The following is a 12659-nucleotide window of genomic DNA, read 5'->3' as shown; positions in this document are numbered from 1 at the left end:
GCCTTTCAAGGGTGAGCCTGCTGATGCCTGAGTGTTTCCCATCTAAAACCACCTGCGGTTTTGGTTTGTTTCTCCCCCTGCCCAAGAACCTGCAACGGTCCCTGGACCCTGCTGATCAGAATAGTTGCACTCACTGACGCAGCAGCAGAAACACTAGTTTTCCTCCTAGACCACAAGGAGGACCAAGGAATGTTGGATTTCGTAGCCCTTACCGACGCATTCTCGAAAAGCTGCACCCTTGCCCGGCCTCCTAGACCACAAAGAGGACCGAGAAAAATCGGATTTAGTGACCCTTACCGATGCAGTCTCGAAAACCTGTCAGAGTCCTAAGCATTCTCCTGTTAGTATTGGGACATTACCTGTGTCCTATAAAGATGTTATGCCCCAAAAATGAAGTGGAGGGCCATACCCTGAGGGAGGGGGGGATCTCCAGAGTTGGAAGAGTGTCTTTTGTCCTCACTTATCATCATGTGAATAGGAAGGATATCATTTCTGAGGCTCCCCATATCCTAGCTTCAGGAATAGGCTTTGTTAGGCCTGCTTGTCTGAGGAGGGATCCTAAAAGGATAGTTGGTCTCCCCACTCAACGGCACTTTGGGCAAAAATTATGTCTTTCTGATTGGTGAGCCCGGGTGCTTAAAGAAGGGAACAGAGTCCTGAAGTTTATACTAGAAATCATTCTTACAGGAGAAACTAGAAAAGCACCAGAGACAGGGAGTGGTTTTTAGAAGCAGGACTAGCCTCGGAGAAGAGAGGCGAGAGGAAGTTTGTCTGACAAGCATTAGGACCCAGGAGGCAAGGGTCAGCATGGATAGGATAGATGGCTGAGTCTCGCGTGGGTGACATGACTTAGTTCTGCTCACGGCCGCAGGATCAACCAACTTGTCAGACCCCAAAGCTGAATGGCTTTCCTCTCTGTTGACCCTCAGCTCAGCCCAGAAGTACAGGAAAAGCGGAAGCTGGTTCCAGGTAAACCAATGCTTCCAACTCCAAAGAGTCAGGGGTTGTTAGAGAGCCCTTTCCCAGAAAGCCTGACACCCATGTCTTTAGTCCAGCGGCCGTGCTAGTCACTTTTAACTGGCCCGGTATTTAGCCCCCGAATTCTAAGGAAAAATAGAATTAGCAAGCGAAAGGGGTCCAGTGGTACTCACTGCTTGGTGATTGTCCCTTCATGGTCACCAAAATGGTCCAGAATTGGTTCCTTCTGGTGGGTTCTTGGTCTCACTGACTTCAAGAATGAAGCCACGGACCCTCATGGTGTTACAGTTCTTAAAGATGGTGTGTCTGGAGTTTGTTCCTTCAGATGTTCAGATGTGTCCGGAGTTTATTCCTTCTGGTGGGTTCATAGTCTCGCTGACTTCAGGAATGAAGCCGCAGACCCTCATGGTGAGTGTTACAGCTCATAAAGGTAGTGCAGACCCAAAGAGTGAGCGGCAGCAAGATTTATTGTGAAGAGTGAAAGAACAAAGCTTCCACAGCGTGGAAGGGGACCTGAGCAGGTTGCCCCTCCTGGCTTGGGTGGCCAGCTTTTATTCCCTTATTTGGCCCCACCTACATCCCACTGATTGGTCCATTTTACAGAGTGCTGATTGGTGCATCTGCAAACCTTTAACTAGACACAGAGCGCTGATTGGTGCATTTACAATCCTCTAGCTAGACAGAAAAGTTCTCCAAGTGTCCACTCGACCCAAGAGGTCCAGCTGGCTTCACTTCTCACTTCTTTTTCTAAGTCTAACTTTGTGAAAAACATTTACGTGGTTCAAATGTCAAAATTATATATAAAAAGATATCTTAGGAAGTCTTCTGTCTCATTCCCTTTCATCCACCTTTGGTAGGTAACTATTTTCATGATTTTCTGGTTTTTTCTTCTTTTTCTTTTTTGAAAAAAAAAAAAAAATTTGCATATGACAGGGATCTTACACAAACTTTTTCTGTAAATAACCAGATAGTAAATATCTTGGTTATCTGTCACACTCAACTCCGCATAAAAGCCACATAGACAGTTTGCAAACAAGTGAGCGTGGCTGTGTTCCAATAAAATGTTATTTGCAAAGATAGGAGGTGGGCCAGATTTGGCCTGCAGGAGTTGTTTGCTGGCTGTAAGGTGTAGATACAGACATTCTCATACAAAAAAATTTTTAAAAGCATAGTAAGGCAAACTCTTTGTTTTTTTTCTTTCTTTCTTTTAAGACGGAGTCTTGCTCTGTCGCCCAGGCTGGAGTGCAGTGGCATGATCTCGGCTCACTGCAAGCTCCACCTTCTGGGTTCATGCCATTGTCCTGCCTCAGCCTCCCAAGTAGCTGGGACTACAGGCACCCGCCACCATGCGTGACTAATTTTTTTGTATTTTTAGTAGAGACGGGGTTTCACCGTGTTAGCCAGGATGGTCTCGATCTCTTGACCTCGTGATCCGCCCACCTCGGCCACCCAAAGTGTTGGGATTACAGGCGTGAACCACCGCACCTGGCCAACAAACTCTTTTCAAGACTATTGTGATAGGTAGAGAGGCCATGGCAATGGGATTTTGCAGTGGAGTAGAGAGACTGTGTTCAACTCCAAACACAGTGTGGGCAAATGGGAATTTGCAGCCAGGGGGCAGGGTGGAGGGTCAGTGGATGGAAAATTTCTAAGAGGAAACATTAGGGGTCGGGGGGTTCTGGCTAAACCAACCTAACACAATTCTTTGTGAAGATATGCCAGGGTAATCTGACATCACCGGGGGATGGTGGAGGATGAGGAACCTGACCAGATATGGAGGTGATCAGATAGCAAGGGTTGGGGGTTCTTGCTGAACTGAATTAGCAAGATTCTTTGCTAAAACCTGATTTTACAAGTAAGTGTACAGATGGGCCTAGGAAAAGATTCAGGAGTCTAAGTCTTTGCCATATATTATTTTGCAACTTGCTTTTGTTTCCCTAACAAATATATCCTGGAAATTACTTCCTCTTCCTCTTAGTTCTTCAAGAGCATCACCCCTTCCCCTACACTTTTTGAATTTTTTTTAGAGACAGGGTCTCTGTTGCCCTGGCTGGAGTGCAGTGTGATCATAGCTCACTGCAACCTCGAACTCCTGGGCTCAGTTCTCCCACCTCAGCCTCCCGAGTAGCTAGGACCACAGGTACCTGGCTAATTTCTTTCTTTCTTTCTTTCTTTCCTTTCTTTCCTTTCTTCCTTTCTTCCTTTCTTTCCTTTCTTTCCCTTCTTTCCCTTCTTTCCCTTCTTTCCCTTCTTTCCTTCCTTCCTTCCTTCCTTCCTTCCTTCCTTCCTTCCTTTCTTTCCTTTCTTTCCTTTCTTTCCTTTCTTTCCTTTCTTTCCTTCTTTCTTTCCTTCTTTCTTTCCTTCTTTCTTTTCTTTTCTTTTCTTTTCTTTTCTTTTCTTTTCTTTTCTTTTCTTTTCTTTTCTTTTCTTTTCTTTTCTTTTCTTTCTTTCTGATTGGGTCTCCCTGTGTTGCCCAGGGGGGTCTTGAACTCCTGGCCTCAAGCTGTCCTCCTGCCTCAACCTCCTAAAGTACTGGGATTACAGGTGTAAGCCACCACACTGAGCCCTTCCCCCTCTTTTTATGGCTGAAGAATATTCCATTATATAGATATATCATAGTTTAGGTAACTAGGACCCTATAAATGAACATTTAGGTTGTTGTCAACATTTTACTAACATAAATAATATTGCAGTTAATAGTCTTATGTTTACGATTTTTTATATGTGCAACCTATTCTCTTACTGTAGTATAAAAATTCAAATAAAAACCTATTAAACTAAGATAATAGCATTTTACTTTAAAATAACATTTTTAATTATAAAATAATACTCTTTAACAAATGTTGAAAAACAAACAATCCTGAATGTATGGAGTTAAAACTGAAAAGTATTGCATTATAGTCCTCCTCTCCCCCAAATTGTTAACAGTTTGATCTGTGTGCCTCAAACCTTTCTTTTGTTGCAATTGGTGGTAGTTTTATTTTGTCGTCCCATACTTAATATGTAAGTATAGCCTCAGGCTTCTTTTTCAAAAATGTGATCATGCTACACATATTATGACTTGATCCTTTTATTTTATGTGGTTTTTAAATATCTATCGAGTTACCTCATTCTTTTTTCTTTTTTAAAAATTAAACTCAGCTAATTTTCCCAAGTCAACCTTATTGTTTTTTTGATTGATAGTTTATAATATGAATGTATCATAATTAGCCATTTCTCTATTGATATTTAGACTTCAGTTTTTCAGTATTGTAGACAACTACAGTTAATGTCCTAGGACATGTCTTTGCGTATATGCTAGTGTTTCTATAGAATAGATTCCGGAAGGTGAAATGGTTAAGTCACTGTCATTGATTTACACTTGTGCAATGTCTTCTTCACACCCTTCCCAACACCCAGTATTAGCAGTATTTTTAGTATTTGCCAATCTGATAGATAAAAGAAGGGTGGTACCTCATTGTTTTAATTAGTGTTTTTCTGTTTGCTCCTGAGATTGTTAGTTCAGGTTTATTGGCCACTAATTTGTTGTTTTTTTTTTTTTTAATGAAGCTTTTATTTAGAAGTATACTCATATCTGAACTTTTGCTGCCCAGACTCTAGGATCACATAGATTTGGGTAAATGTTTTGAAGAATCCTTACTGTATGTAATCTTACTACTCTCCTTCCAAAATCAAATTGATTCACATAAAAAAAAGTATCCTTCATTTTCTAACTTGTCATCCAAATTCTGTCTCTCCAAATCAGGAACTCAAAAAATTCACATCGAGAGGGATACTTATATTCTCATATGAATCTTTGTTATATCCACACAGATTCTCTCTTACGTATTATTTATCTTTTTATCTTGTTTTTATGTAGTTTTATAAAATAAAAAGTTGTACATTGTTTTTGTTTGTTTGTTTGAGACGGAGTCTGGCTCTCTGGCCCAGGCTGGAGTGCAGTGGCCAGATCTCAGCTCACTGCAAGCTCCGCCTCCCGGGTTCACGCCATTCTCCTGCCTCAGCCTCCCGAGTAGCTGGGACTACAGGCGCCCGTCATCTCGCCCGGCTAGTTTTTTGTATTTTTTTAGTAGAGACGAGGTTTCACCGGGTTAGCCAGGATGGTCTCGATCTCCTGACCTCGTGATCCGCCCGTCTCGGCCTCCCAAAGTGCTGGGATTACAGGCTTGAGCCACCGCGCCCGGCCAAGTTGTACATTTTTATGTTGAATATCTGTTGATGTTTTCCTCTATAAATTCTAGGATTTTGCTTTACTTGGGTTGTCTTTTCCCACCTAAAATTTTTTAAACTCTATTTCCTTCTATCCCTATATAGTTATTTTTAGACACACTGGAATTTTTAGATACATGAAATTTATTTTTGTGCATAATCCATTTTGGCAACATGTTTTTAATAATTCACGCTTTGTCATTAATTTTAAATATCTCCTTTATCATATATCAAATTATTATATATACAAGGGTCTGTACCACGATCTGTTCCTGCAACAGTGCCATATTGTTTTAATGAATATTTCAGTTTCTAGATGGGAAAATTCCTTGTTCTTTTTCATATATTTATTTATTATTGCTTAATTCTTCTTCCAGGTAAATTTTATTTTTATCCACCTCTGCCCCAGGTACATTTTAGAAAAAAAAAAAAACTGACTTGTTCATTTATGCTTCTTCCAGCAATGCATGAGAATGTGTGTAGGTCTGGGAAAGACTGGCTAGGGGTCTGGAGCCAAGGTTAAGACTTGAATAAACCTAGAACAATTAAAGATAAATTATCTGTCCCCTAACCTGGGAGAAATCCAATAGGTTTGTAATACTTTTGAGCGTTACCTAAGTGTTCATTTAGTGAGCTCTTAACTCATTTACCTTTTTCTCAGTTTAACCCCCTCCACTTCACCTTTTTAACCCCTTTCACAGTCATTTCCTGTAATTTCTTTTTTTTTCTTTTTTTTTTCTTTTTTTTCTTTTTTTTCTTTTTTTTTGAGACAGAGTTTCACTCTTTTTGCCCGGGCTGGAGTGCAATGGCATGATCTTGGCTCACCACAACCTCCACCTCCCGGGTTCAAGCGCTTCTCCTGCCTCAGCCTCCCAAGTAGCTGGGATTACAGGCATGTGCCACCACGCCCGGCTAATTTTATATTTTTTAGTAGTGACAGGGTTTCTCCATGTTGGCCAGGCTGGTCTCGAACTCCTGACCTCAGGTGGTCCACCCGCCTCAGCCTCCCAAAGTGCTGGGATTACAGGTGTGAGCCACTGCACCCGGCCATTTCCTGTAATTTGTTATCATATTACCTATGTATATGCTCTTCCCTCTTCCTGGCATTTCTGTCCATCCCCATGGGCCCCATGGCCCAGTTTTCTTACTGGGAAATCTGATTTGTTCCTAAAGACTCAGTTCAGATACTACCTTTTCTGGGAGGTTTTTGTTCATGCTAATGGTAAGAAGTAAGAATGTTGTTTTAACCTTTGTGCGTTATTTATTCCGTATTATTACCATTAGCAAACTTTGGGCTGAATCAGGACACATGATACATGCTGTAAATGTTTGTTGAAAAAGAATTAAATATTTCTGCTTTCAGGGAGCTCACCAAAGAATAAGAAGAAAAGTTTAGGATAGGAGAAAAATAGATATGAAAGCACACTGTGTGTGTGTGTGTGTAAGTCACTAACAGGAGAGCTCTTATATAATATCCCCCCACCGCCGCCCTGCAAACTGATCAAACTTTTAATTGTATTGCTTGCCCTATAAGGCTTAGATAATGTGCTTATACTCAAATTGCGACAATCATTTTGACCCAGGAAGGCATTCCAGATGTGATACAGGCAAAGGCACAGAGATAGGACCAACTGGATCTTTATCATGGGAGTTTCAGAGTGTACGATTTGGGGAGTAGTCACTTCTGTAGTGTGGAGTTGAGTTGTAAATGAACAGGTATTCTGAAACTTTTCTTTCTCTTTTTCTTAGTATTGGATGAACGAATATACCTCATCCATTGGAATTGGAGTTTTTCATTCAGGAATTGAAGTCTATGGCAGAGGTACGTGTACACACAGTCTAAATATACTCTCTGAAGATTTTGTACTTTAAAGGAGTTGCAAAACCATAACTATAGGTCTTTCTCTTTTTTTAACCACTTCCATATGTTATTACAGAAAGTAGAAGAAAATCTCCCCATATTCGTTTATACTGCATTTTGGAAAAATGCCCAAAGTAGAATGTATTTGGGGAGAAAGGACTCAAAATACAAGAGTATACATTCACTTCATTCACTTTATCTTTTATTCTAAATACTATGTTTTAAAAAATATTTTCCTTTTGTGATTGTCATAAAGTGAGTTTGTTTTGTTCTCATATATATTGGACCTCCTAAGAAACCTTGCACTTCGAAAATAGCATGATAAAAACAATAATTTTGGTTGGAAAGGTTGGTGATAGAAAGTGTCAGACTTGAAATACCAATTTCCTGAAGGAATTTCAGTAATAAATTTGGTTTGTAGACCTATAAGTCTATAAAATCTATAAGTTTTTGAAGTCTAAAAACTGCTGAACAAATCCGGCCATGATTACATCTAATCATGCCCTTTGTCACTAACTCAGCCCTCTTCATTCTTGTTATTATCCTTTATTAGGATAAACATGTCAGGAGTCACTCAAACCAAGCAGCTATGTGTTCAACAGTTTTTTTTCTTCTGTTCTAATTCCTACTCTTGATGCAAGATAATCTACCCCTGATCAAGTTGTAACTAATAGTAATGGTCTGCGTAAGACAGATCACATTGCTGATTCATTTCATCTATCATTTTGAATTATAAACTAACCCTATAGCAGAAATGCCTTTGTTCGCCTCAGCTAGGCAGTCTTTGTGACCTCTTAGAATATGTCATTGCACTTTACTCAGGGTTATCCCTGAACATATACACCAGTTTTAACCAATATCAAGAAGAGACTCATTTACTTAAATGTGTCAGTGTGGTGGTTATACTCTTTTTTATATTCCATTTTACCTGTTTCCAGGTGCAGTTTAGCATATTAAATGTTTGCTATACAAATCTGCCATTTAAAGCTCTATTTTACTTGAAAGTCTACATCTACCAAATAATCCCAAGAAATACTGAGGGGCTCTTGCTGAAAGTTTCATGCTTGGGAGTATTGCTGTGGGTGGGATCATAGTCTGTGGGGTTACTCTTTTGGTTGATTTGGCTTTTGCCACATTTGCACGTGTATTTCTTGAATTTGTATGATGTGTTACCATTTTTAAAATGCCACAAATTTGGGACCACATGATCATGGTGGGTTAGATAAGGGCAGGTGGCACCTTCTCCATTTTTCAGCTGAAGAAACTGAGGCCCAAACCTGCTGAAAGTCATAATGCTAATAATTAACTAAAACTTGAACCCAAATATTCCTGTATGCTAGTCCATGGCTCTATTATCTGCCTAATGATTGCTCCCCTTCATAAAATAATTTAGTAATAATTAGAAATATGTTTCAAAACATGTTCATGTAAATTTAGTAAAGCTAGAATCAAATATTAATATATTTCTGAAAATTAGTGATTGCTTTTTATAAAAGAATGGATCTATGACTTTCCTTGTTATAATTGAGAAAGTTAAGAATCCAAATATAATCTTACCCTTTCCAACGTGATAATCTACAATATTTTGTAAAATTTTGTCACTAAAAAACTTTAAAAATTGTATTTCAAAATAGCCACTTTATTTCTCAAACTACATTGTTGCTTTTTTTGGACAGGTCTGAATTAAAAGTAAATTTAGTATCTGCCTGTTCTTTCCTGTGCTTTGTTCTAAGACCTTTTACGGTTATATTTTTAAAGTGATGAAGTTGATTTAAACATGGTTTGGAATTAATTTAAATTTGTCTCCTAAGACTTAGCCACTAAAATATCTAAGTGAGATAACAGAAAATTATAGGAATTTTTTAATCTAAAATTATTCTCCATTTTGTTCTCCAGAGTTTGTATCTGATGTACAGTTTGTATTGGATGTACAGTCAAAAAATAGTTTATCCTAGCCAAAAGACTTGCTGTGGAGATTGGATGGGAGGGTGGGTAGGTATATGTGTTAATTTGGCAGTTTTTTTTTTTTCTTAAATGAAGAGAATTGAGTAGTGTTTTAGGTTTAGTAATGTTCCACCCTACTCAAAGGTAAACCAAGAGTCTTTATCCCAGAAACCATGAACTCACGGTGACTAGACAGTTTCTCCAGTAAGATATGTGTTTGAAATTAATCACTTTAATTTAGAAAGTGGCAAAACACGGAACTGACCACCTACCTAGATTGGCATGACATAGACACGCAGAGAGAACTGTATTTACCTTTGTGTGTTAGTCACACTCTTTTTGCCATTATAAGAAAGGGAAATATGGCAGTCAAGAATATCTTTGAGTGTCTTCTGTTATTTGAGTTTTGGGTCTTTTGTGACAACTGTTTATACGAGTAATAGCTAAGTGAGATATTTGTGAAAGCATTTTATAAACTGAAAAATATTTAGATGGTGTCACTGTTGTCCTCAGTTATTAAAGCTAATTCAGCATTCTGGTTAAATTTTATGTGATACATACTAAAAATCATGAGTTTTCTCTTTTCAGAATTTGCTTATGGTGGCCATCCTTACCCCTTTTCTGGAATATTTGAAATTTCCCCAGGAAATGCTTCTGAACTAGGAGAAACATTTAAATTTAAGTAAGTAGGGAGGATAATTTTTATTACACTGTCGTAGGTGCCATAGCTTGTTTTCAGGTAAACAGAATTCATTCTGTAAATCAAAACAAACCCAAGAAGTTAAAAATGTCTCTTTAACTTTGTTTAAATTGCTGACATTTTATATAACTCAGGTTTGCCTCAGGAAACCCACTTCTTTTCCTTTTTTTTTTTTTTTTTTTTTTTGAGATGGAGTCTCACTCTGTCCCAGGCTGGAGAGAAGTGGTGTGACCTCGGCTCACTGCAGCCTCCGCCTTCTAGGTTCAAGCAGTTCTCCTGCCTCAGGCTCCCAAGTAGCTGGGATTACAGGCGTGCGCCACGACGCCCGGCTAATTTTTCTATTTTTAGTAGAGACGGAGTTTCACCATGTTGGCCAGGCTCGTCTTGAACCCCGTCCTCAGGTGATCCACCTGCCTCGGCCTCCCAAAGTGCTGGGATTACAAGCGTGAGCCACCGCGCCCAGCCCAGGAAACTCCTTTCTAATGATTTCTTCCCCTCAATCTCCTGTTTGAAAGGAGAAAACGTTTTATTGTGACCTACCTAGCAAATTAAAAATGTCTTTATTGTCCCAATGCAAGGGACACTTTATACGTTTGAAATAACTAAACAGTTGATTAGCGTAGAATCCATTGTTAAGGTACATGTATTACCTGTAATGATAAACCTAAAATATATGGATATAAGTGTTCACTGGAGTCTTATGAGTAATAAAAAGCAGTGAGAATATAATTTTTTTAATTTATACTTTAAGTTCTAGGGTACATGTGCACAACATGCAGGTTTGTTACATAGGTATCCATGTGTCATGTTGGTGTGCTGCACCCATCATCTCATCGTTTACATTAGGTATTTCTCCTAGTGCGATCCCTCCCCCAGGCCCCCACCCCACGACAGGCACCAGTGTGTGATGTTCCCCACCCTGTGTCCAAGTGTTCTCATTGTTTGGTTCCCACCTATGAGTGAGAACACGGTGTTTGGTTTTCTGTCCTTGTGATAGTTTGCTGAGAATGAGAATATAAATGTTAATAATCAAATTTTCATTCCTTAATTGAGGTTTGTATTTAAAGTGATATTTAGGGCCGGGCTCAGTGGCTCACGCTTGTAATCCCAGCACTTTGGGAGGCCAAGGCAGGCGGATCACCTGAGGTCAGGAGTTCGAGATCAGCCAGGGCAACATGGTGAAACCCCGTCTCTACTAAAAATTCAAAATTAGTCGGGCGTGATGGCATGTGCGTGTAATCCCAGGTAGTTGGGAGGCTGAGGCAGGAGAATCGCTTCAACCTGGGAGGCGGAGGATGCGGTGAGCCAAGATTGCACCACTGCACTCCAGCCTGGGCAACAAGAGTAAATGTCCATCTCACCAAAAAAAAAAAAAAAAGAGTGATATTTAGAATGTTAGTTTCAAGGAGCTTTAAACTTCTGGGCCTATAATAGATGGCTTGCCAAGTGAAAAATAGACAGTGAAATGGGGTTCCAACATTAAACTTCAGTAGAGAGCTACACATTAAGCCCTCTACTAACTTCATAGTTCTCTTAGCCTATCACTGAATTGAAAGATTTCCGCACAGAAGTGCTATGATACCATCCTGAATCCACTGCTTTGGGCTCTTTTGGCAAGACTACTTGATAAAAGGATTTTCTAAGTATTTTCAGGTTTCTTGGATGCTTAACTTATCTGACTAAAATTCCACTTTCTCTTGGATAATGTCTGTTGCCTTTCCAAGGTAGTAGTTTGGAGTCCTTTTTATTTTTGTTTGTTTAGAGATGGAGTCTTGCTCTGTCACCCTGGCTGGAGTGCAGTGGTACAATCTCGGTTCACTGCAACCTCTGCCTCCTGCATTCAAGCGATTCTCCCACCTCAGCCTCCCGAGTAGCTGGGATTACAGGCACCTGCCATTGTGCCTGACTAATTTTTGTATTTTTGTAGAGACGGGGTTTCACCATGTTGGCCAGGCTGGTCTCGAACTCCTGACCTCAGGTGATCTGCCCACCTTGGCCTCCTGAAGTGCTGATATTACAGGCGTGAGCCACCATACCCGGCCAGGGTCCTTGTTTTTAGAAAACATCTAGTCAGGTTTGACAGTTTGTCTCATTGCGGCACAGTGACAGATAAAAGTTTGTTTCTAGGCAAGATGATGTCCAGCCCTTCGATGGCAAGTGAGATTATGCAGGAATATTTGCAGCAGGGATCTGGTTCTCTAACAATATAACTACTGAGAGTTGTGAAAATAACTGTAATATTACATTTTACGCAGGGACATATATTTCATAAAGAAAATGACTTGTGCTTTTGTAGTATTCATAGGTAATATACTTAAGAATTTATTGCAGAAAAGTAGAAACTAAAATAGCACTTTTAAAGTTTCTTGTTTCACTTTTAGTCTTGTTATATTAACCCTGATTTGTTATGTCAATCATAATATTCCTGGAAATAAGCAAGTATTTAAACATGCTTTTTATAAATATTTGACACAACTACGTCCTTATTTTTCTTTCTCTTTTTTTCTTTTTGTTCTTTAAGAGAAGCTGTTGTTTTAGGGAGCACGGACTTCCTAGAAGATGATATAGAAAAAATTGTAGAAGAACTGGGAAAAGAATACAAAGGCAATGCTTATCATTTAATGCATAAAAACTGCAATCATTTTTCTTCAGCTTTATCAGAGGTAAACTAAATTTTATCCTAAAAGTTCTTCAAATAAATATTTGCTGTCCCACTATACTTGATATCCCACTATGTTCGAACTTGATTCGTTTCTTTTCTGATTTTTTGTGTTGTATGAAATATGGTATTGTATTTCAGTCTTGTATGAATGACCTTTCCAGAGTTGGTAACTTGAGAGTCTGCACAGTTTTAAATGGTAATTCTATTCATTACTTTGCAGTGAGTAGAGAGTAAGTACAAATAATGGTCTCTTATTTTATTACAGCCTGAAACTTTCGCTTTAAAAAAGTAAATGCCTAGAGACT

At 39.2% G+C, this 12659-nt stretch overlaps 1 protein-coding gene across 5 annotated transcripts in view; it reads left to right on the top strand.

Moving 5' to 3' along the window:
• LOC105474687 (desumoylating isopeptidase 2) overlaps window positions 1-12659 on the top strand; it is a 63382-nt gene that overhangs the window by 33323 nt on the left and 17400 nt on the right. For all 5 annotated transcript variants that reach the window (XR_011610078.1, XR_011610081.1, XM_071073458.1 and 2 more), the window contains 3 exons: window positions 6937-7009; window positions 9581-9674; window positions 12214-12355. Coding sequence is in view for 3 of the 5 variants with exons in the window: in XM_071073458.1 (XP_070929559.1) it covers window positions 6937-7009; window positions 9581-9674; window positions 12214-12355 (309 nt within the window). In the remaining 2 variants the exon portion in view is untranslated. The remainder of the gene's footprint in view (window positions 1-6936; window positions 7010-9580; window positions 9675-12213; window positions 12356-12659) is intronic.

Source organism: Macaca nemestrina, chromosome 1, assembly GCF_043159975.1.
Source record: "Macaca nemestrina isolate mMacNem1 chromosome 1, mMacNem.hap1, whole genome shotgun sequence".
Taxonomy (NCBI): Eukaryota; Metazoa; Chordata; class Mammalia; order Primates; family Cercopithecidae; genus Macaca; species Macaca nemestrina.
Note: the sequence above shows the minus strand (reverse complement) of the source record. Positions and strands in the feature narration are given on the sequence as shown.